The sequence below is a fragment of the Amborella trichopoda genome, chromosome 3, assembly GCF_054954075.1.
Source record: "Amborella trichopoda isolate Santa Cruz 75 chromosome 3, AtrichopodaSantaCruz75HAP2 v2.0, whole genome shotgun sequence".
In the NCBI taxonomy this organism is placed as follows: Eukaryota; Viridiplantae; Streptophyta; class Magnoliopsida; order Amborellales; family Amborellaceae; genus Amborella; species Amborella trichopoda.
The window spans coordinates 16,184,677-16,211,899 of record NC_142338.1 but is presented as its reverse complement, the minus strand read 5'-3'; the positions used below and the strand labels follow the sequence as shown (position 1 = coordinate 16,211,899).

The window sequence follows — 27,223 nt, the reverse complement described above, 5'->3', positions numbered from 1 at the left end:
GGTCTTCATGTGAAAAGAAGATTCTCTTATAGTAAAGAGGACTGACTATATCAGAAGGGCAAACACAAAACATTTGGTTACCATGAACGCACTGAGAGAAAGGTTGAGGAAGCAAGGACGAGGATGGTTAGATGCCTCGATGTCGCACTTCTGGTTGGGATGACCTGGTGGCACGTGTCTTGGGTTTCAAGGAAAACCCAGGACTTGAGATCGCTCTCTCGGGAACTTTTTTAAAGAACAAGGGCAGGTACACCAATCGGTGAGAGAGGAATTTGGTGTGAGGCAGAACACACCTCACCTGGGTTCAGGACTTACTCGGGCTGGCTTGTGTGGACGCCCCTCTTAGATCACGAAGAAAGCCCCCCAGTTCTACAACTGGTTCGAAATCGCCTCTCTTGATCTGTACTCTCATGTTTATGCAATCACACATACATGGTTAATTTTACGAGACAAGTGGGCTAAAGGACCCTACCTTATCTTTGGGCGAATGTACATAGGGGTGCACATCCAAAAGAAGAAGGGAAGAATAAAAGGATAAAGATTGGGGTCGTGCACATCCATGCCGCTCAAGCGGGACTTGTCGTTGCTGAATTTGTCGCGAATCGCCAACTTCTCTCTTTTCTCCCTGCTCGGGTGTCGTCACGTGATGTACCACATATCAAAACGCTCGTCTTGACAAGACGAACGTGCTCGCAAAAATTTGAGTGCGATTCTACTCGGGATGAGAAAGATATAGCGTCTGCAAGTCATTGCGTGAAACTGTGAAAGCAGTCGCCATTAATGGTGACTTTGTGCAGGGAGGACACACAAGAATAGCGTGCGGCTACCCCTTTTTAATGTTTCGCCCATAACTTTGTCCTGGAGCGCCCGATTAAGCCGAAATTTGATCTATAGGGGTTTTCGACTGTGCCGGATTCAATGGCGGTGGTCCCACAGCTGTTTGATGCATCGAAAATATAGTTCTAGTTACGAGGTCCGTTTCAAGGTGCTAAAGATCGATTTTTCCAACATTGTTTCTTCATCTTCACTGCCTTTAACATGTCAGATTGCAACGAAACTTGGCAGGTGGCCTTTTGGAGTCCTTAGGAAAATTCTAACCCATGCTTGGGATAATGCTGGAGAGAGATTCTATCTCTCCTTCTCTCTGTCTCTAGTAACTATTTACAAGAATGCAAAGAATTCAACAATTTAAGAGACAGAAAGAAGTAACTGAAAATTGGAAAATCAAGTTTTTAGGGCTAAAAAGATCAAAATTTTGAGTTAAGAACTTATTGGTTTTGGATTTTGTTGCTTCTAATCTACACCAAAAAGATGCCATATGAAAGCAGTGGAGATGTTCCTACTTCTCTATCTTTCTAAATGACCAGATGGAAGAAAATCGCCAAAATATGAGAGAGAGCTTAGAGAGTGAAAGGGCACATCTTATGGTAGAAAGAGAGAAAGATGTAAATGACTTAATACGAGAGAGACAAGGAGGAGAGAGAGGGGGAAGTAGTCAGCTTACCAGGTTGAGAGGGAAAAGGGGAGCTTAAGAGGGAGAAGAGAATGTACACAGGAGAGAGAGGGGGAAGTGGTAGGCTTACCAAGTTGAGAGGGAAAAGAGGAGCTTGAGAGGGAGAAGATGATGTATGCAGGAGAGAATGAAAATGGAGGATGTACGCAGTAGAGAGGGAAAATGGTTTTTTAGACGGTAAATTACTTGTCACGCGCGTAAAAGATTTCCCAGTTCTCCCCATGTGTAATAGATTTCACGATATTTGAGAAAAGATTGAGTAATCTATTTTCATTTCCTTACTAATGAACGTATCCAAACAATGTAAATGTCATATTTCCTAGTAATCTATTTCCATGTAATATATTTTCAGGTACCTAAACGGCCCCTTGGTGACAACTTGTTAATCTTAAGTAGCTGTACTTAAGGGAATTAAGGTAGGAGTAACAATTGGATCTCAACTCCTAAAGATCATGAATATGAGAGTTACAAAATAAATGTGTTATTTATAAAAGGAGGTTAACCCCTCGAGAAAAAAGAGAGAAAATGATAAAAAAATAGAGATGAAAGGTGAAAGAGATTCACCAAGAGGACTCTCTAGGTAGTCTGTCACCGAATGGCTTGGTTTATAGGTTTTGGTATGGAACCTTAAGTTCCTCGTGTGATTTAAAGATAGATCCGAGTAAGTTGATTTTAATTTTATTTATTTATTATTATTTTAATTGGGACTAACAATGGTATCAGAGCATGGGTTGTGAGATGCAAGGGCTTGGCAAAACCTAGTGAAGTTCGGCGAGGGTATTTCCTATCAGGTATATGCGATGGTATCCTTTGTCTGGAAGGAATGTGCGATAATATCTTTTAGCTGAGGCTTGAGTGAGGGTCAAGACCGCACACCAAAGGATTGTTGGGGCCATCAACATGTCCCTAAAGCCACTTGACGTGGCTCTCCACTGTGGAGAAAGAGGTAAGGAAGAAGTTTTAATGCTTCATTGCACAACGCATCTTGACCAATTGTGGTTAAGCTACAATTGTTTTTTATGAAATATTTTGGACAAAACTTGTCTCATTCAGGGGTTATATTATAGCAAAAGATTGCATTATACCATTACCCTAGGGCACAATCCTCTATAAACGGCTTGGTTTTTCAGTTTGAACCTTTAAAGAGAGAAAATACAGAACAATTGATGGGCTTTTTTTTTTTTTTTTTTTTTTTTTTTTTGAGTTTTGGGTATGAGCATAGGAGCTATTCGTGGTTGCAACATCTAAAATAAAAAAAACTTCCATGAGTTTCTTGGTAGACTTACTTCTAACTGCACCAAAGTCTTCATATGTGAAAAGTTTTGTCCTTTAAGGACCATGGCCAATATTAGGAAGTGGTTCAAAATAATTAGTAGGCCCCACATACAAAATTTTTGTTTTGGCAAGTTTGAATATGAAAAGTATTTGGTAGGTTTTAATTACAAAGTACTTGTGGTAAGTTTTTTATTGCTCTAAATTAGAATTTGGTAGGTTGCAAGTACAAAGCTTTTGTGGTAAGTTCTTTATTGCCTTAAATTGGAATTTGATAGGTTGCAATTACAAAGCTTTTGTGATAAGTTCTTTATTGCCTTAAATTAGAATTTGGTCGGTTTCAATTACATAGCTTTTGTGATAAGTTCTTTATTGCCTTAAATTAGAAATTTGTTGACATTCTATTTTATCTTAATAACATGAAATGAATGCAAATCAATGTGCATTCCCATTTTGAAATTTATGTTTCTCCCTCTCTCTCGACCCAAGGATATGCAAGTTTCTATCTCTCACTCTTCATTATTTAAATAAATAAATTATATAAAAGGATTGGAAGATATTCCTATTTATTTCGAATATGGCCCTCTAGCAATTATACTTATTATGATAAGACAAATATTGGTCATCAGTTTTATTTAAAGAGATACTTGATTTGAAAATTTTCATGGTGATCAATGATTATGAATATTTCAAGTTCAATAATATATATATATATATATATATATATATATATATATATATATATATATATATATATATATATATATATATATATATATATATATATATATATATATATATATATATATATATATATATATATATATATATATATAAGTCTTCCAAATGCCCATAGGCGAAAATGAACAATAATTTCGTCTACCCTCATCACCGTCCAAAGGTCTTTGCATGATCACGATTGTCCTGTAGTATTTTATTTTTCATTTTGTTTCTACAAATGGTAATGATATGAAATTTGAAGCGTGTGTATATTTTAGTTAGGGGCACCTAATAAAAATATATAAAAAAATAATTCGTAGAAATAATATTGATCAAAATACCCCCAAAATATTTTAGAGGTACTTTGGTTAATTTATTTCATATTAAATATTTTTTTAATATTTTTTTATATATTCTCCTATTTTTGACGAACACACATTCCAAATTTCAGATCATTCCGATTTGTAAAAAAAAGGAAAAATAAAACACTATCGGGTAATCGTGATCGTGTGATGAACTTTGGATGGTGATGAAGGTAGGCAAAATCATTGTTCATTTTCGCCAATAGGCATTTTATAAATTATAAATTATCTAATGCCTCGATATGCAATAATCACCAATGTATCCAAACCCCTTTTATCATGGTAAAAGGTCTGAGTCAAGCATTTATTCTTAGAGTCCCATTCCTTACTTTATTAAATCCATTATCCATAGATCATACATGACTCACATCAAGTTATCAAAATATTCCACTACATTTTGAATTTATTCACAAACCAAAACTCAAAGAATTAAATAGTGTCAAAAATCAATTACACAATAAAGAACACTTTCTCTGTACTTTAATCTTTATAATGGAGTTATCATATATTTTGCATATACACTCGGAGAATTATCAGCAGAAATATGTGCTGAAGGATTAGGTTTATGTACTGATCTTAAACTCAAAAGACAACTTGATAAACAACAAATTACCAAGCGTAAAGAATTTGATGATTTTTGTGAACAGTTTGGTTATCATTTAGATAGAAAAAATAATAAACCTGAAAAATTATATAAGAAAAAGAAAAATTACAAGGAAAAATATAAAAAAGATAAAGTACATAAACAATATAAGAAGTCCAAACATCAGAAATTCATAAAAAAGTTTTCACCAAAAAACAAAAATAAAAAGAAAATACTAGTTTGTTAGAAATGTGGAAAACTTGGTCACTATAAACATCAATGTAAAGTCAAAAAGAAAATAGATGCTTTACACTTATCCAGAAGCTAATACATCCACTCCAGCCTATACTCCTGCTCAATCAAGGCCAACCCAAAGGCCTAATGTTCCTCGTTCTCCATTCATTGAAAGAGCATATCTCATGGATATTACAATAGATGACCACCATACTAGCATGGATCCCATCAAACTTGCTCCGTTATATCTCATAAACCATTTGAATCCTACCAATGGAGTAAAAACCCGTGAATACTATGAAGCCATTCTTATGGAAACATGGTCCATCTCTGTTGTCCATTACTATCAACAAAACACCAAAGTGATTGCATATTCCAAAATGCAAATCAAGAAGTTGATTTCTTATGAGGAGTGGGGTTGCAATCCCACTCAGGGCAAAAAACTAAATAATACTGAGTTTTCGTATAAATATTATAAATATGCCGAGTATATAGAAGCCTGACATAAAGTATTTTATTATCAAAACCCAAATAATACGCATAGCTGGTATATTCAATTTTGGTTACCAATTTTAGAAAGATTCCCAAGTTGGTTTAAAAATTGGTTTTTAGTATGGGGATCAACTACTGAGATTTTACCTCCTCCTTTTCAAAAAGTGCAGGAACAATTTGTTTTTTTCAATAATAGTGATATCAATCAGACAATCACTTTTACTTCGTTGCACTATACCAACTTCCATGGATTATGAAGTGGGAATATTCAATTTCTGTTAATAATACAGCCGATCATATCTATATTCCTCGCCTTGGAAAAACCATTTCAGTTAAATGGTGGGATATCTTCAATATGGATCCCACAACCATAGTACCCAAACGAATACCTCCACAAAAACCTATATATAATCCCAATCCAAGTGGATATAATAATGCCAATACCTCCTTTGATTTCCCCAAATACTTGAGAAATATGTTGCAAACATACCCTAATGCTTCCAAAGAAACCCTTAAACAACAAATGAGGGAGATTTTTGCAAAAGCAGGAAGAAAGCCAGTCTCATCAGATGAGACCGTACAGTCGTCACCAGCTTGTACCAATAGATATTTTCCACTTGAAGAAACTGATCCCGAAGAAGAAGAAGATGATCCTGATGAATGCAGCCAAAGACCATGACCCGTTGCTGCCAAGACTGTGACCCGTTACGATGCTCACCAATTCGACAAAGACTCTATATGACCACTCACATACGACAAAAAATACTGTTCCAGGATACCATTACTATTCTCACCGACAGACAAGACAAAAGAGTCACTATTCCCAAATGCTGTTACTATTCTCACCGACAGACAAGACAAAAGAGTTGCTATTCTCAGATGCTGTTACTATTCCCACTGGCATAAAAGACAAGCCACCCACACTGTAGCACAGGAAAAGACAAAAGTTGCCGACCAATGACGACAAAAGGACCACTATTCCTTGATGCCCTTTTTGTCCTTACCTCCGACCAAACGAATTCGCTTTTCCTCTTTTTTCTTTTGTTTTTGTCTTATCATCCTACTTTAAGTCCTTTCTTGCTTTACATCGCTTTACCTTCGCTACGAAGGCACCTCTTCTTTGCCTATAAAAAGCCAGCTTCCTGCCTCATAACGGCAAGGTCGCTCGGAGCCTCTCTTCTCTCTATGTTCTCATCTGCTCTGCTATGCTCTCATCTGCTCTGCTCTGCCAGCCTCTGTTCTGTCACTCTGCTTTCTTTCTTACCTTTACGCTCCATCCAATGCAACAACTATCTTGACCTTATAGCTATGCTCTCCAGGTCTCATAATTTACTCTAAATGCTAGGTTCTATCTCCTCTTTTCTTCTTATTTCCAATATGTGCGTTTGTAATTTTCATACACTTCCATCATACTGTCCTCAGCACTGGAAACTCTTTTCCAGTTATTGTATTTGCACTTTGTAAGTGTGTTTTTGTGCTTTCATCATTGTAAGTATGCTTTGACTTCCATCATGTCTGTATAAACGATTGTAAGTGTGCTTTTGTTTCCATCAAGTCTGTATAAAACGTCTGCAAGAATATTTGTACAGTTGCTTTCTCTTATATACAGTTGATACGAGTATAATGGTTTGCTTGGTTTACATATTATGCAAGTTAAACTCGTGTTTAGCATAAAAATAGGAAATTACAACCACACACAGTGGTTCGTAATAGATATATCTGTCATTCCATTTATCTGCATATTCCTGTTCTGCTTAAATTATTATCGAATATTACAAGAAATAGTAAAATACAATAGCCTCTTATTCACTTACTTATTCTAAATCAAGCCTCTAAGCAGTCACTGTAGATCCTTGTCCCATTTGGTATCAGAGCCAAACAGTGCAACTGTTTAAGAGTCAAAGTTACAGTATTATTGTAGAAACCTAACTAAGTTTACATCTAAGAAAGTTGGTCTGAGAGTTAAGGCAAGAGACGAAAGAAGTCTAGGCAAAGTATTCGTCAAGGCTAGGAAGAGCCGCTTAAGGGAACACGCTGGACCCTTGGTCGTCCAGATTGTCATTATCCGCAATCTACAGATGACAAACTTAATTAGGAATATTAAAAGTAACACAGTAACTCAAACTCAAAATTTAAGAGTTAAGAATAAGGAAGAAATAGTCATAAATGATGTTGAAAAACATACACAAAATTGGAATATTCCCAAAGTACCAATAAAATATATTTATTAAAAGGGAACATTTACATTTAAACTTGGATATGCTATAAAAACAGTGGAAGAAAGTCTATCAGTAATGCAAAACCAAGAAGACTTCCAACTGTTGTCAAGAAAAATCATTGAAAAACATAAAGAAAATAATTATAAATATTTACACGTTGGGTTAATATAAGTAGCCATCAAACCGTTAACCCGTTTAGGGTTAAACACCTCAGTGCTCGTATGCCTAAGAGATACGAGACACAATAAGTTTTCGGACTGACTCCTCGGCATGGTTGAATCCAGCCTTTGTAGTGGACCCATTTATTTTAACTGTTTTCCAAATTTTTCTGTTTCATTAACCGACCCTAATATTCTAGATATACTAACGATAAATCTGAAAACCCATAGATTTAATATGACTCATGGTTCTCAAAATTTAGCTATAGTATACCGTATTTATTACAAAGTTATGAATACCCTGTCCTAATATTATGCAAACGGATAAGAAGAATAAAACCATATTATTTCAAACTAATATAGAAAAATCAAACACTATTATACTCAAAACCATTACTTGGTCAGATATTATTCTACCTCAATTATGGTCAATTCAAAATGAAAACCAACCAAAAGAAGTACCAGTGAATAATATTCCCATTCAAATAATAGAACATCAGGATGGAAACATTGAAATTAAATTTCAACAACCCATAATACAGAATGATATAGGAATCAATAGGAAAAGGATTAACAAGCCATTAATACCAGCAAGGAAATCTTATCATATAACCCCAGATGTTATCATCATTCCTTCTCCATCAAAACCTACAACATCTTCAGACTTACAACTACAAGGAGTCAAACGAACAGCTGATCACGTAGTCATTCCCATGTATACATCTGAATTTGACATAACAGATTTTAACATACTCACTTTACAAGTTGAAGAAGATATAAATATTGATGAATATTTAGAAGAATACTTAGCTTATAAATTAACACAAAAGAAGAAAAAGGTAGATATTGAATATATAAAACAAGATTATCTAGCCCTAGAAAATCAAGGTATTAGAGAATGGTATCTCAAAACATTCCAACCTCGATTAGTAGAATTATTTCGTAAAAAATATAATAAATTCCTAAAAAAGGAAAGAGAAACAAAAGAATTTTTTATATGGTTACAGGAGTACTCAATATAATATTAAAATTCCTCAATTCCATACTATTCAAACAATTGAAGAAAAAACTTATATAAGTAGAGATGGAACTACTACTTCTAGTACCCATCCTCCTGTCAAAAGTATTATACTCAAAGGAGTGAATACCCCACCAATAAAAGGTGAACCACCTTAATCCCTATATGAAATTATTGCAACATTTTATAAGGTTGTATCTAAAGAAATGACAAAAAAGCATGAGTTAATACCACATATCATTGAGCAAAATAATTATACCAACTTATACATGCAACCTTTACGAAAACAAGCAGAAAGAATAGAAAGATTAGTCACTCCTCAACTTAAGGGAGTAACCGCTCCTATTCCTAAAGCTGTTTTATTCAAACCACCTCCAGAACTTAATAAAACCAAATTCCATTTAGGCGAAGATAATAAAACACTAATGGATCAATTAATATTTAAATTAACTCAAGTAGATATCAAGGGCATTCCTTCTCCAAAATTAAGTACTCTTATGCCAATACCCAGTATTTATGTACGTCTCTCTACTATTCCAGAATCTTTAGATAAAGGAAAACTGAAAATTCTTGAGCATGAGACATTAATCCTTCAGGAAGAACCCATTATAGACGATACTCTAGCTAATAGAGAAACTGCATTTATGGATACTTCAACCAATGATTTAAATAGAATCGCATATGGTAAAACATGGAAACCAATAACAGCTTTACCCTACTATAAGAGACCCACACCTGTTGATGTACAATTGGAAGAAGATGCTATCCAACAGGCTGTTTCCTATTCAGGAAGATCAATTGTCAATTGGACAATAGATGGTCTATAAGATCTAAAAATATTAGATGTAATGAGACATATGACGATGTTTGCTTCAACAAGTAAGATGGCTGGCAATCCTGATCAAGAAGTTGCCAAAGCCATAGTCAATGGATTTACTGGCTGGTTAAGAGGATGGTGGGATTTTTATGTTGATGATGAAACCAAGAATAAAATCCTCACCAATAGAAGACAATGGACCGCCAAAAATGAACAAAATCAAGAAATCATATATACTGAAAGTGATGCAGTAAACACCTTGATATATACTATTACCCTCCATTTCGTAGGAAGTACAGCTTTATTAGCAGCAAGATCGGAAGATCTGCTGTCCAATCTTAGATGTTCCACTCTCTCCCATTATAAGTGGTACAAGGGTGTATTCTTTTCACGATTACTCATCAGAGAAGATTGTCAGTTAGACCATTGGAAAGAAAAATTTATTGCTGGTCTACCATACCTATTTGCAGAAAAAGTCAAAGAGAGACTAAGAAAGAAACATAATGGAGTTATCATATATTCTGCAAATACATTCGGAGAATTATCAGCAGAAATATGTACTGAAGGATTAGCCTTATGTACTGATCTTAAACGCAAAAGACAACTTGATAAACAACAAATTACCAAGCGTAAAGAACTTGGTGATTTTTGTGAACAGTTTGGTTATCATTTAGATAGAAAAAATAATAAACCTGAAAAATTATATAAGAAAAAGAAAAAATACAAGGAAAAATATAAAAACGATAAAGTACATAAACAATATAAGAAATCCAAACATCAGAAATTCATAAAAAAGTTTTCATCAAAAAACAAAAATAAAAAGAAAATACCAGTATGTTAGAAATGTGGAAAACTTGGTTACTATAAACAGCAATGTAAAGTCAAAAAGAAAATAGATGCTTTACACTTTAGATGAATCAGTAAAATCACAATTATATCAAATTATCAACTATGATTCATCATCCTCAAATACAGATTCTCCCACATCACTCATAGGAAATATCCAAGATGATGATCTAATATGGACAGAGTCATCAGATTCTTAAGATTCTTTTGATACAGAATCGTCTGATCTAATGCAAGAATCTAACTGTGCTTATCTAATTCCCTCACATAATCTTCATATGCTTACTCAAGAAGATAATTTAATTTTAGATCTCATAGAAAAGCTTACAGATCCAGAGGAAAAAAGATCTGTGATTACAAAATTTATAAATCTAGCTAAAACAAAAGCAAAAACACCTCCTATCAGTAAAACACCAGATGAATATAATTTTGCCTCTATTATGAAAATGGGGCCAGGATCTACAGTGACTGCTTGGAGGCTTGATTTAGAGTAAGTGGGTGCATAAGAGGCTATTGTACTTTACTATTTCTTGTAAGATTCGATAATAATTTAAGCAGAACAGGAGTATGCAGATAAATGGAATGACAGATATATCTATTACGAACCACTGTGTGTGATTGTAATTTCCTATTTTTATGTTAAACATGAGTTTAAATTGCATAATGTGTAAACCAAGCAAACCATTATACTCGTATCAACAGTATATAAGAGAAAACAACTGTACAAATACTCTTGCAGGCGTTTTATATAGACTTTATGGAAACAAAAGCACACTTACAATCGTTTATGCAGACATGATGGAAGTCAAAGCATACTTACGATGATGAAAGCACAAAAACACACTTCCAAAGTTCAAATACAATAACTGGAAAAGAGTTTTCAGTGCCGAGGGCAGTATGATGGAAGTGTATGAAAATTACAAACGCACATATTGGAAATATAAAGAAAGGAGGAGATAGAACCTGTGATTAAAGTAAATTATGAGAACTGAAGAGCATAGCTATGAGCAGAGCAGATGAGAGCAAAGCAGAGCAGAGCAGATGAGAGCAAAGCAGAGCAGAGCAGATAAGAGCAGAGCAGATGAGAGCAGAGCAGAGCAGATTAGAGCAGAGCAGAGCAGATGAGAACTTAGAGAGAAGAGAGGCTCCAAGCGACCTTGCCGTTATGAGGCAGGAGGCTGGTTTTTTATAGGCAAAGAAGAGGAGCCTTCGTAGCGAAGGTAAAGCAACGTAAAGCGCGAAAAGACTTAAAGTAGAATGATGAGACAAAAGCAAAAGAAAAAAGAGGAAAAGCAGATTCGTTTGGTCGGAGATAAGGACAAAAAAGGCATCTAGGAATAGTGGTCCTTTTGTCGTCATTAGTCGGCGACTTTTGTCTTTTCTTGTGCTACAGTGTCGGTGGCTTGTCTTTTATGCCAGTGGGAATAGTAACAGCATCTGGGAATAGTAACTCTTTTGTCTTGTCTGTCGGTGAGAATAGTAACAGCATCTGGGAATAGTGACTCTTTTGTCTTGTCTGTTGGTGAGAATAGTAATGGTATCCTGGAACAGTATTTTTTGTCGTATGTGAGTGGTCCTATAGAGTCTTTGTTGTATTAGTGAGCATCGTAACGGGTCACAGTCTTGGCAGCAATGAATCATGGTCTTTGGCTGCATTCATCCGCATCATCTTCTTCTTTCGGGATCAGTTTCTTCAACTGGAAAGTATCTGTTGGTACGAGCTGATGACAACTGTACGGTCTCATCTGATGAGACTGGCTTTCTTCCTGCTTCTGTAAAAAATCTCCCTCATTTGTTGTTCAAGGGTTTTTTTGGAAGCATTAGGGTTTGTTTGTAACATATTTCTCAAGTATGTGGGGAAATCAAAGGAGGCATTGACAGTATTATATCCGCTTGGATTGGGATTATACATAGGTTTTTGTGGAAGTATTCGTTTGGGTACTATGGTTGTGGGATCCATATTGAAGATATCCCACCATTTAACTGAAATGGTTTTTTCAAGGCGAGGAATATAGGTATGATCGGCTGTATTATTAATAGAGATTGAATATTCCCACTTCATAATCCATGGGAGTTGGTATAGTGCAATAAAGTAAAAGTGATTGTCTGATTGATATCGCTATTATTGAAGAGAACAAATTGTTCCTGCACTTTTTGGAAAGGAGGAGGTAAACTCTCCGTAGTTGATCCCCATACTAAAAACCAATTTTTAAACCAACTTGGGAATCGTTCTAAAATTGGTAATCGAAATTGAATATACCAGTTATGAGTATTATTTGGGTTTTGATAATAAAATACTTTATGCCAGGCTTCTATGTACTCGGCATATTTATAATATTTATACGAAAACTCAGTATTATTTAGTTTTTTGCCCTGAGTGGGATTGCAACCCCACTCCTCATAAGAAAGCAACTTCTTGATTTACATTTTGGAATATGCAATCACTTTGTTGTTTTGTTGATAATAATGGACAACAGAGATGGACCCTGTTTCCATAAGAAATGGCTTCATAGTATTCACGGGCTTTTACTCCATTGGTAGGATTCAAATGGTTTATGAGATATAACAGAGCAAGTTTGATGGGATCCATGCTAATATGGTAGTCATCTATTGTAATATCCATGAGATATGCTCTTTCAATGAATGGAGAACGAGGAACATTAGGCCTTTGGGTTGGCCTTGATTGAGCAGGAGTATAGGCTGGAGTGGATGTATTAGCTTCTGGATAAGTTATTTGATGAATGGGTGAAATGGACGGTGAAAGGGTAGCCAAAGGCGGATTTTCACCTTCAAATGGTATTATTGCCAAAGGGCGTTTCTCATTGTTGGAAGAATTGCTACGAGAGCCCATTAGAGTAAGTGAATTGGACAAAGTATTATGTTGATTAGCTGCAAAGAGCTATAGTGCAAGTGATAGTGGTGTTTTTTTGTCGTTGGCATCAGTGTTGCCCGCTGCAAAAATTCACGGGTTAAAAAATCAAGAAGGGAATTAGAAGAACGGTGAAGGTGTTCAATAGTAAAATCAAAGGCAGAAAGTATAGCCTGCCAACGAGCAAATATTTGTTTTGAAACAAGGTTTTGAACATCTTTTTGCAGAATGTCTTTAGCAGCTTTGCAATAAGTTCGAATAAGAAACTGTTGATTGAGAATATCACTTTGAAATTTGGTAACGCAATGGACAATAACAAGTAATTCTTTTTTTACCGTAGAATAGTTTTGTTGGGTTGGATTTCAAGCCTTAGAAGTATACTTGAGTAGTTGTTCATGACCATCCACTTTTTGTTTTAGGATTCCTCCTAATCCCAACTCTTAGGCGTCGCATTCAATTATTTTGAAAGCAGTAGGACGAGGAAGAGAAAGGCAAGGGAGAGTTTTGACTTTCTGTTTAATTATTTGTACTGCCTTGGTATGAATATTTGTCCAGGGTGGGGGATGCTTTTTTTATCTATCATGTAGAGGTTTTGCATTTATGGCAAGGTCTTGATAAAAATCAATGACATAATTAAGACATCCTAAGAATCTTTGCAGTTCTTTTTTATCTAGAATTTGATCAGAAAATTTATCAACAAATTGTATTGATCTATCTATAGGAATAATGGTGCCTTGATGAATATTGTGTCTTGGAAATCTAATAGTAGTTTTGAATAAAGTAATCTTTTTGGCAGATACAACTAATCTTGAATGCCGGACTGCATGGATGAATGTATTTATATGTTTTATATGTTAATCTATGGATTCAGAAAAGATAAGGACATCATCAATATAAACAATCATAAATTGATAATAAGCATTGAATACATCATTCATTATTTTTTGAAATTCAGATGGAGCATTTTTTAGTCCAAATGGCATGACATTCCATTCATATTGGCTAAATGGTACATTGAATGCTGTTTTATATTTATCTTCCTCTTTAATTTGAATTTGCCAGTATCCTGATTTCATATCAAATTTAGAAAATATACAAGCATTTGCCACTCTATTTATTAAATCTTTTTTATTAGGAATGAGATATCTAGTCCATTGTAGTACTTTGTTTAATGGTTTATAATTGATAATAAGTCTAGGAACTCCTCGTTCCTTTTTAGCATTTTTATTTACATGGAAAGCTGCACAACTCCATGGTGATAGGCTTGGTCTAATTAGTTTTTATTTTGGAGTTCAGCAATTTCTTTTCGACACATGTCTAATAGAGTTGTATTCATTTGAATTGATCTAGCTTTTGTAGAGATTTGTTTTTCATCAAATCCTGGTTCATATGGAAGACTGATACTATGTTTTTTCCTTTCTCAAAAAGCATTGAGATGTTCACTACAGATGGACATTTCTATCTGTTGTTGAAGTTGTTAGATCTTTTGTTGTATCAGAGGATTTTGTAATTGTTCTTCGACATATTTGTATTTAATTTCTTGTTTTAAAGTATAGAGAAAGTGTTATTTATTGTGTAATTGACTTTTGACACGATTTAGTTCTTTGAGTTTTGGTTTGTGAATAAATTCAAAATATAATGGAATATTTTGATAACTTGATGTGAGTCTTGTATGATCTATGGATAATGGATATAATAAAGTAAGGAATGGGACTCCAAGAATAACTGCTTGACTCAGACCTTTTACCATGATAAAAGGGGTTTGGATACATTGGTGATTATTGCATACCTAGATAATTTATAGTTTATAAAGAGTCTACTGCCAGTATTTAGGATTTGAGATGTTTTATCAAAATATTTTGTTGGTACTAATCCTTCAGTGATACAGTTTAAATTAGCACCTGAATCTATTCAAGCTGATGTTTGAAATCTATAATCTTCTGCAACTATAATGGTTACTTGAAGAAACCATTTTTGGATCATTATTTATTCTAGAAGATTTACAGAAGTAGGTTGTTATGTTATTAGAAGTGGTTTTGTATTTGACATTTCTGGAGCATCTCCTGGTGGATCAGGACTGTATGTTGTTACTAGATGGTTAAATTCCACTTCATCTATATCAGAATTGTGGTTGGATAGATTTTGTAATTCTAGTATTTTAATTCTATTTTTGAGCTGATGCACTTCTCTCTTGACTTCAATGATCTCTTGTTTGAGTTCTGAAATAGAAGGTTTTTTTTGCTTGGTAAGGTGTTGTTCACTAACTCCTTTTATAATAGAGGCAAAATTATATTCATCTGGTGTTTTATTGATAGGAGGTGTTTTTGCTTTTGTTTTAGCTAGATTTATAAATTTTGTAATCACTTATCTTTTTTCCTCAGGATCTGTAAGTTTTTCTATGAGATCTAAAATTAAATTATCTTCTTGGGTAAGCATATGAAGATTATGTGAGGGAATTGGACAAGCACAGTTAGATTCTTGCATTGGATCAGATGATTCCTTATCAGAAGAATCTGTAGAATCTGATGACTCTGTCCATATTAGATTGTCATCTTGGATATTTCCTATAAGTGATGTGGGAGAATCTGTATTTTGAGGATGATGAATCATAGTTGATAATTTGATATAATTGTGATTTTACTGATTCATCCAAGTGTAAAGCATCTATTTTCTTTTTGACTTTACATTGATGTTTATAGTGACCAAGTTTTCCACATTTATAACAGACTGGTATTTTTTTTTTATCTTTGTTTTTTGGTGAAAACTTTTTTATGAATTTCTGATGTTTGGATTTCTTATATTGTTTATGTACTTTATCGTTTTTATATTTTTACTTGTATTTTTTCTTTTTTTTATATAATTTTTCAGGTTTATTATTTTTTCTATTTAAATGATAACCAAACTGTTCACAAAAATCACCAAGTTCTTTGTGTTTGGTAATTTGTTGTTTATCAAGTTGTCTTTTAAGTTTAAGATCAGTACATAAGGCTAATCCTTCAGCACATATTTCTGCTGATAATTCTCCGAGTGTATATGCAGAATATATGATAACTTCATTATGTTTCTTTCTTAGTCTCTTTTTGACTTTTTCTGCAAATAAGTATGGTAGACCAGCAATAAATTTTTCTTTCCAATGGTCTAATTGACAATCTTCTCTGATGAGTAATCGTGAAAAGAATACATCCTTATACCACTTTTAATGAGAGAGAGTTGGACATCTAAGATTGGACAGCAGATCTTCTGATCTTGCTGCTAATAAAGCTGTACTTTTTACGAAATGGAGGGTAATAGTATATATCAAGGTATTTACTGCATCACTTTCAGTATATATGATTTCTTGATTTTGTTCATTTCTGGCAGTCCATTGTCTTGTATTGGTGATGATTCTGTTCTTGGTTTCATCATCAACATAGAAATCCCACCATCCTCTTAACCAGTTAGTGAATCCATTGACTATGGTTTTGGCAACTTCTTGATCAGGATTGCCAGCCATCTTATTTGCTGAAGCAAACATTGTCATATGTCTCATTACATCTAATATTTTTAGATCTTATAGACCATCTATTGTCCAATTGACAATTGATCTTCCTGAATAGGAACCAGCTTGTTGGATAGCATCTTCTTCTAGTTGTACATCAACAGGTGTGTGTCTCTTATGGTAGGGTAAAGCTGTTATTAGTTTTCATGTTTTACCATATGCGATTCTATTTAAATCATTGGTTGAAGTATCCATAAATGCAGTTTCTCTATTAGCCAGAGTATCGTCTATAATGGGTTCTTCTTCCTGAAGCATTAATGTCTCATGCTCAAGAATTTTCAGTTTTCCTTTATCTAAAGATTCTGGAATAGTAGAGAGACGTACAGAACTACCAGGTATTGGCATAACAGTACTTAATTTTGGAGAAGGAATGCCCTTGATTTCTAATTGGGCTAATTTAGATATTAATTGATTCATTAGTGTTTTATTATCTTCGCCTAAATGGAATTTGGTTTTATTAAGTTCTGAAGGTGGTTTGAATAAAACAGCTTTAGGAATAGGAGGGGTTACTCCCTTAGATTGAGGAGTGACCAATCTTTTTATTCTTTCTGTATGTTTTCTTAAAGATTTCATGTATAGGTTGGTATAATTATTTTGCTCAATGATATGTGGTATTAATTCATACTTTTTTGTCATTTCTTTGGGTACAACCTTATAAGGTGTTGCAATAATTTCATATAGGGATTGAGGTGGTTCACATTTTACTGGTGGGGTATTGACTTCTTTGAGTATAATACTTTTGACAGGAGGATGGGTATTAGAAGTAGTAGTTCTATCTGTACTTATATAAGTTTTTTCTTCAATTGTTTGAACAGTATGGAATTGAGGAATTTTAATATTATATTGAGTACATAATCATATAAAAAATTCTTTTGTTTCTCTTTTTTGTACATATTGAGTACATATTTCTTGTAACCTACTAATCGAGGTTGGAATGTTTTGAGATACCATTCTCTAATACCTTGATTTTCTAGGGTTAGATAATCTTGTTTTATATATTCAATATCTACCTTTTTCTTCTTTTGTGCTAATTTATAAGCTAAGTATTCTTCTAAATATTCATCAATATTTATATCTTCTTCAACTTGTAAAGTGAGTATGTTAAAATCTGCTATGTCAGGTTCAGATGTGTACGTGGGAATGACTATGTGATCAGATGTTTGTTTGACTCTTTGTAGTTGTAAGTCTGAAGATGTTGTAGGTTTTGATGGAGAAGAAAGGATGATAACATCTGGGGTTGTATGATAAGATTTCCTTGCTGGTATTAATGGCTTGTTAATCCTTTTCCTATTGAGTCCTATGTCATCCTGTATTATGGGTTTTTGAAATTTAATTTCAATATTTCCATCTTGATGTTTTATTGTTTGATTGGGAATATTATTCACTGGTACTTCTTTTGGTTGGTTTTCATTTTGAATTGACCATGATTGAGGTAGAATAATATCTGACCAAGTAATGGTTTTGGGTATAATAGTGTTTGATTTTTCTATATTAGTTTGAAATAATATGGTTTGATCCTTCTTATCTGTTTGCATAATATTAGGACATAGCGTATTCATAACTTTATAATAAATATGGTATATTAAAGCTAAATTTTGAGAACCAGGAGTCATATTAAATCCATGGGTTTTCAGATTTATTGTTAGTATATCTAGAATATTAGGGTCGGTTAATGAAACAGAAAAATTTGGAAATCAGTTAAAGTAAATTGGTCCATTACAAAGCTAGATTCAACCATGCCGAAGAGTGAGTCCGAAAACTTATTGTGTCTCGTATCTCTTAGGCATACGAGCACTGAAGTGTTTAACCCTAAACGGGCGGTTTGATGGTTATTTGTATTAACTCAATGTGTAACTATTTATAATTATTTTCTTTATGTTTTTCAATGAGTTTTCTTGAAAACAGTTGGAAGTCTTCTTGGTTTTGCTTTACTGATAGACTTTTTTCTATTGTTTTTATAGCATATCCGAGTTTAAATGTAAATGTTCCCTTTTGATAAATATCTTTTATTGGTACTTTTGGAATATTCCAATTTTGTATATGTTTTTCAACATCATTTATGATTATTTCTTCCTTATTCTTAATTCTTAAACTTTAAGTTTGAGTTACTGTGTTACTTTTAAGATTCCTAATTAAGTTTGTCATTAGTAGGTTGCCGATAATGACAATTTGGACGACCAAGGGTCCAGCGTGTTCTCCTAAGCGGCTCTTCATGGCCCTGGCGGGTATTTTGCCTAGACTTCTTTCGTCTCTTGCTTTAACTCTCGGACCAACTTTCTTAGATGTAAACTTAGTTAGGTTTCTAGAGTAATACTGTAACTTTGACTCTTTAACAATATATATATACAGTGTGAGATAGGGTGATCTTGCGGTATTTATGGTATTAGAGCCACACCCTGATAGAGTAATAATAGTGTCACTCATTATTTTATCTGAGGAAACTTATTAAATTAATCCATTAAAAGAAGTTGGTCTGAGCATTGAGGTTAGAGACGCTCAGACACTCTGTTTAAAGACCGTTAAGGCCAGGAGAGCGGCTGAGGTCGAAGGAGACATAAGAGGTAATCACAGTGGACTGTCCAGATAACACTCAACCGCAACCTAATAATGGAAAAATTTATTAAGAATCTATCAGATAAAGTAAGTAGTTCCACTAATAGTACTCTAAGAGTTAAAAATAAAGAAGAAATTATTATCAATGATATAGAAACCCAAATTCAAAATTGGAACATACCAAAGGTTCCAATATCTGATATGTATAAAAAAGGTAAATTTGATCTAAAAATAGGATATGCTATCAAAACAGTCGAATAGACTCTAGTTGTTACAAGTAACCAAGAAGATTTCCAACTATTATCAAATAAAATATTACAAGTCCATAAAACAAACAATTACAAATATCTTCATATAGGCTTAATACAAATTGCAGTTGAACCCTTAACTCACCTAGGACTTAATAATTCCATCCTAGTATGTTTACATGATACTAGACATAATAGATTTTCTGACTCATTACTCGAAATGGTTGAATCAAGTTTATGTAGCGGACTTATTTATTTTAATTGTTTTCTTAATTATTTTGTATCAATTACAGATCCAAATATTTTAAACGTCTTGTCATTGAACCTGAAAACTCAGGGATTTGATATGTTAATAGGTTCCCAAAATATAGCCATAGTATATCGTTTGTACTACAAAGTAATGAATACTTTATGTCCCAATGTGCTTCAAGTAGACACACGAGGACAAACTATATTGTTCCAAACCAATATGGAAAAATTAAATACTATCATCCCAAAGACAATATCCTGGTCAGATATTTACCTTGCCACAAACATGGTCCATTCATAATGAAAACCAACCATCACAAACATCTATCCAAAACATTCCGGATAAAATTATTGAACATACAGATGGAAATATTGAAATCCAATTCACAAATAATAGTTCTTTTCAACCAATGGATAATTCATCCATCTCTAGTATTTCAAGTACTTCTTCTTTTCGAAAACCAGAACCAGCAAGAAAAGCTGTTACGACATACAACAGAATTCCTCCAATCATAACCATTCCACCAACACCTACTACGCCGATTAAACCACAAATTGATGGACTAATACGAACATCAAGGTAATATTATTATTCCTCAATATAAACAACCTCATGAAGAACCTGATGGAGCGAAATTTATTCAAGTCTTACAACTAGAAGAAAAATTAGATAATAAATTCATAATCAATGATTATTTATCCCAAGAAAATAAATAGATCAGAGAATGGTATGTAGATACTTTTGATCCCAAACTCATTTCTTTATTCCAAAGGGAAAATTTTTATACCCAAAAACGATAAAAAGAAAACGAAAATCCCAGAGCATGATAATATGACTCTCCAAGAAGAAATGATGTTTCAAGATAATGAAAATATTGAACCTCCAATCAGAAATACTCTAACAAATATACCAAAAGCTTTTTCTGAACACCATATTTCCCCAGATACTATAAATCGAGTCAATTATAGTAAGAATTGGCAACCGATAAATGCTCGACCATACTATAAGAGACCAACTCCAGTTGATATCCAATTGGAAGAAAACCTTACAAGTCATACATCTACATACACTGGTCGAACTATTATAGATTGGAACATTGATGGAATTTCCGACTATCGCATACTAGATACAATGAAGCATATGACTATGTATGATTCAGCATGTAAAATGGCTGGTAGCCATGATCAGGAAATTACAAAAGCCATCGTTTCAGGATTTACTGGATGGCTAAGAGGATGGTGGGATTCCCATCTGAATCATCAAACAAAACAACAAATATTAACAAATAAACGTCAATGGACAGCAAAAAATGAACAAAATCAAGATGTTTTATATACTGAAAGTCATGCTGTCAATTCACTTATTTATACAATTGCTCTTCATTTCATAGGAAATACTGCCACACTCGCAGCACGAACTGTTGATCTTTTATCAAATTTACGTTTTTCCACATTATCCCATTATAAGTGGTATAAAGACGTTTTTTTCTCTCGTTTACGTATATGAGAAGATAGCCACCTTGACCATTGGAAAGAAAAATTCGCAGTCGGTCTACCATATCTGTTCGCCAAAAAAGTCGAAGAACGTTTGAAAAATAAACATGGAGGTACAATCAACTACTCTCAATATACGTTAGGCGAATTATCCTCTGAAATATGTGCTGAAGGCTTAGCCTTATGCACAGATATGAAACTCAAGAAACAACTCGATAAACAAACCATGAGTGGTAAAAAAGAATTAGGTGATTTCTGTGAACAATTTGGCTATCGTATTGATAAAAATAAACCACATAAAATACATAAATTCCATAAAAAGAGAAAACATCGAAGTGATCGATATGAGAAAACACATACGTCTTCTCCAGCCAAATATAAGAAATCTAAGAAGTTTACTAAAAGATTTGCTTATAAGAATTCCCATAAAAAAGGTAAAAAATTACCTGTTTGTTATAAATATGGAAAAGTTGGCCATTATAAAAGCCAATGCAAAGTTAATAAAAAATTAGACGTCATTACATTAGATGAGCAAATCAGAAATAAAATATATGAGATCATTCAAATATATGATTCATCTACTAGTTCAGATACAGACACTACTTCAAGTAGTGACACATCTTTTATAGGAACACTTCATAATGATGATTTTTATTGGTCAACTACTAGTAATAGTTCTGACACCGATGAAGAAAAATGTAAATGTCCTATTACAACTTCTGATATTCATACTCTCACTAAAGAGGATAATCTTATTTTAGATTTAATAGAGAAAATTTCTGACCCTAATGAAAAACGAGAAATAATTACTCAGTTTATTACTTTGACAAAAACAAAAACAAAACATATGCCATTAGTAAAACCCCCTGATACTTTTAACTTTTCTGATATTATGAAACGTGTAAATCAGCATAAAGCTGCACAAAAAGAGCCTACTATTGCTGAACTCAAAGCCGAAGTAAATACAGTCAAGCTAGAAGTAGCTCAATTAAAAAATAGAATTCAAATTCTTGAACTCCATAATAGAACTTCAGAAATAGACACCGATTCAGATTCCATTGAATTTGATCACTTGCTCAAATCATATCATCCCAATGATTATAAAAATCAATGCGAATCATCTACTACTAAATCAGTAAATGTATTAAATAAAGTATTCACACAAAAATGGTTTGTTTTAGTAACCATCGTAATAAGCGATGAATACGAATTTCAAACGTTAGCCTTAGTTGATTCAGGTGCCGATTTGAATTGTCTTAATGAAAGATTAGTTCTTACAAATTACGTTGATAAAACTACTCAAATCCTCAACACTGCTGATGGAAATAGACTGTTTATTAGATATAAATTATCTAATGCTAAAATTTGTAATGAAGGTCATTGCTTTCCTACTACATTTATTATGGTTAAAGGACTCAGCCAAGCTGTGATCTTTGGTGTACCTTTCCTCACTCTGTTATATCCCATTACTATTTCCCATACAGGTATTGAAACAAATATTCATGATACCCCTATTAAATTTGAATTCCTTGATAAACCAAAACTCAAAAAAATTAATACTGTCAAACATAGTATCAAACAAAAAGAAGATTTTTTAGGATCACTACAACTTGAGATCAAACACAAAATTGTTAGTGAAAAACTCCAAAACAATGATATGATACAAAAAATAAAACAACTCAAAAGACTTATTGAAATCGAAATATGTAATGATTTGCCAACTGCTTTTTGGAATAGAAAACAACATATTGTTGGATAACCATATGAACCAAGTTTTAGTGAAACAAAAATACCAACAAAAGCTAGACCCATTCAAATGAATACAGAATTACTACAAACTTGTCATACTGAAATTAAAGATTTACGTCAAAAGAAACTCATGCGTCCCAGTTTATCTCCCTGGAGCTGTTCTGCTTTTTATGTCAACAAAAACGCCGAACAAGAACGAGGAGTTCTACAATTGGTTATCAATTATAAACCCTTAAATAAGGTTTTACAATGGATTCGATATCCAATTCCAAATAAAAAAGACTTGCTAGATAGACTATTACATGCAGTCATATTTTCCAAATTTGATTTAAAATCTGGCTTTTGGCAAATACAGATAAAGGAAGAAGACAAGTATAAAACAACATTTAATGTCCCGTTTGGACAATATGAATGGAACGTCATGCCTTTTGGTCTTAAAAATGCGCTATCATAACTCTAGAAAATAATGAATGATGTGTTTAACCCTTTTTATAAATTCATGATAGTTTATATTGATGATGTTCTAGTATTCTCTGAATCCGCTGATAAATATTTTAAACGTCTTTATACTTTTATCCATACAGTTAAAAATGCTGGATTAGTAGTCTCTGCAAAAAAGCTAAATCTTTTCCAAACAAAAATTTGATTTTTAGGACAATATATATCAAGGAACAATTATCCCAATTGATAGATATATTCTATTTGCTGACAAATTTCCTGATAAAATTTTAGATAAAACTGAATTACAACGATTCTTAGGATGCCTATAAGTGATTTTTACCAGAATCTCGCTATTGATGCCAAACCCTTATATGACAGGTTAAAAAAGAATCCGCCACCATGGATAGAAATCCATACTGTAGCAGTACAACGGCTTAAAGTAAAAGCCAAAGAATTACTATGTCTAACCTTACCTAATCCTACAGCTTTTAAAATAATTGAATGTGATGCTTCTGAATTAGGTCTTGGTGGTATATTAAAACAATCAGTTGATTCCAAAGAACAATTTAATTCGTTTTACATCTAAAGCTTGGAATCCTACACAAAAAAATTATTGTACTGTTAAAAAGAAATTACTTGCTATTATTCATTGTGTTTGTAAATTTCAAAGTGATATCCTTAACCAACATTTTCTTATTCGTACCGATTGTAAAGCCGCCAAAGATATTCTACAAAAAGATGTTCAAAACCTTGTTTCCAAACAAATCTTTTCCCGTTGGCAAGCAAATTTATCTGCTTTTGATTTCTCTATTGAGCATCTTCACGGATCTGCTAATTCTTTACCTGACTTTCTTACCCGTGAATTTTTGCAGGGGGGACCGTACATTACCACCACTTCCTTACAAAGATACCATTCCATACGGTTTACAATTATTTCTTACTATTCAAAATATCAATATGAATAGTCCTCCAAATAATTTTAGAGGGAAACAACCCATGAACTTAGTACCTTGTAATATGCCTGGGCCTCTTATGCCCAGCTATCCCTCGTTGACTCTGACACCTATGTCACCTCTCAGATCCACAAACATACTTGAATATTTTATACAAACTCCTCCCCAAAGTCCAATACAAACCCCGAGTCTGGCATTCTCTCCGGTAACATACCCAAATAAGCAAACCTCCACTACTACCAAATCCGTTTATATTGAAACAACATTATTGTCTGATATACCCATTTCTGACAATCATGTGCAAACTGACCCAAATAAACTTGCTCCCTTTTACCTTGTAAACCACTTAAATCCATCACATGGAGTTAAGACTCGTGAACGGTATGAATCCATTCTCGTGGAAACCGGTTATGTTTCTATTGTGCACTTTTATAAAGGAACCACTAAATTATATGCATATTCCAAATTTCAGATAAAAAAATTACTTTCTTATGAGGATTGGGGTTGTAACCCCATACAAGGGAAAAAACTAGTAAATGCAGAATTTCAATACAAATATTATCAATATGCTGAGTATATAGAAGCCTGGCATAATGTTTTCTCATATGAAAATCCAAATAATACTCACTCCTGGTACTTGCAATTCAAACTCCATATTTATGAACGATTCTCCAATTGGTTTCGCCACTGGTTTTTATTATGGGGATCCCAGACACAAATCTTACCAGATTCTTTCCAAGCCTTTCAGATCAAATTTGCACAATATAATACTTGTACTGACCTAGATGATTCTCATCTTTATTTCATGGCCATTTACCAAATACCTTGGATACTCAAATGGGATTATACCATTTCTGAGAATAATACGCATAACTATGAGTACATCCCTAAACTCGGTAAAATTATCAAAATTAAATGGTGGGATATCTTCAGTACTGATCCTGCCTCCTTTACCCTTAAATGAATACCTCCTCCTAGTAATATACTTAACCCACAAGAACATAATACAGTCAGCCTACCCACATTCTCTGCATACTTGAAAAAGATGAGACTAGCACACCTCAATGCTACTCTCGAAGAATTAGAACAAAGTCTTCTCAATATCTTTGCCCCTAGAAATACAACACCTGCCACCTCAGAAGAAACGGTTCAGTTTGACAACCCACTGTTGGAAAACTTTAGCCAGCGACCTGACCAATAACCCGACAGCCCGTTTCAGACAGCCCGCTTCTCCGACAGCAAAAGCATGATTAGATCTCACCACAGCAAAAAGCATCTTAGACATGACTACACCGCCATAAGACGACAACATAGTACGATAAAAAGATTCTCTCTTGTTGGATTTGACTCAGTGATGTCATATCTTCAGTACTGATCTTGCCTCCTTTACCCTTAAACGAATACCTCCTCCTAGTAATATACTTAACCCACAAGAACATAATACAGTTAGCCTACCTAAATTCTCTGCATACTTGAAAAAGATGAGACTAGCACACCCCAATGCTACTCTCGAAGAATTGGAATAAAATCTTCTCAATATCTTTGGCCCTGAAAATACAGCACCTGCCACCTCAGAAGAAACGGTTCAGTCTGGCAACCCACTGTTGGAAGACTTTAGCCAGCGACCTGACCAATAACCCAACAGCTCGTTTCAGACAACTTGCTTCTCCGACAGCAAAAGTATTATTAGACCTCACCACAGCAAAAAGCATCTTAGACATGACTACACGGCCATAAGACGACAACATACTACGATAAAATATTCTCTCTTGTTGGATTTGACTCAGTGATGTCATATCAGCTGCATAGTACAGATTCCTTTTGTATTCGTGTCACCATCTATCCTTCACACGTATGAGACCTTCACCATCACCGCCACGTAGACAATTCCTTCTTCATCAAACCACCTATCCTCGAGTACCACGTCCTTTTTGTCTGGGACCCTCATGTCTTTCGAATGACCTTCGTCTGTCGAATCTTCTACGGAATTAATATCAGCCAGCCACGATGCACTCCACTCATCTTGCCAACAGTACAACGTCACCTCATGATAGCTTCCTCAAGATAGTTTCCTTATCTCTATAAAGCCAATCGAATCGATACCTTCATCACCAAGGCACCTCTTCCTCCAGCTATAAATAACCTCTCCTATCTGAAGCAGAATAGGCTTTCACAAGAAATTCCCGCAGATCAAGAAGCTCTGCCCATACTTTCCTCTCTTGCTCTCTTGCTCTCTTGTTCTCTTACTTTCTTTCCCTTTCTCTTATGACAGTAGCTTAGTTACTGTTCTAAACTCTGTACCACATCTCAAGTCGGTAACCTCTGATACTCTTTACTTTATGTTCATATATGTGTGATTGTAATTTGTCTACTCTGCCTTCTTACTGCCCTCACGAATGGCATTCATTTTTCAGCCTATGTATTTGTAATAATTCGTAAGTGTGTAATTGCTTCAATCTTGTACTTCTATTTCTGCAATTAATATATGTGATTATTGTGTTCCTCTGAGATGTAATTTAAGATAGTTTTTAGCATCAAAATTTGTAATTATACTCATACTTCTTGGATAGTTATAAACATATCCCTTATTTCTGCCATCTTTATCATCATAGCATTTTTATACTATATCAGTATATTACAACAAGTAATAGAGTAACATAGTTTAATTATGTATCTCACACTATCTTATCTTATCTTAAAAACTGGAAGATTAAACTATGGTACTCTATTACTTGTTGTAATATACTGACATAGTATAAAAATGCTATGATGATAAAGATGACAGAAATAACGGATATGTCTATAACTATACGAGAAGTATGAGTATAATTACGAATTTTGATGCTAAATACTATCTTAAATTGCATCTCAGAAGAGCACAATAATCACATATAT

General features: G+C 33.8%; 1 protein-coding gene across 1 annotated transcript in view; it reads left to right on the top strand.

The window, feature by feature from the left end:
• Positions 1 to 26,856, top strand: part of LOC105420373 (uncharacterized) — a 31,499-nt gene extending 4,643 nt beyond the window's left edge. Inside the window, exon 3 of the mRNA XM_088860222.1 lies at positions 24,248 to 26,856. Within this exon, the coding sequence (XP_088716348.1) occupies positions 24,248 to 25,292 (1,045 nt within the window). The 3' untranslated portion in view covers positions 25,293 to 26,856. The remainder of the gene's footprint in view (positions 1 to 24,247) is intronic.
• The last annotated feature ends 367 nt before the right edge of the window (positions 26,857 to 27,223 follow it).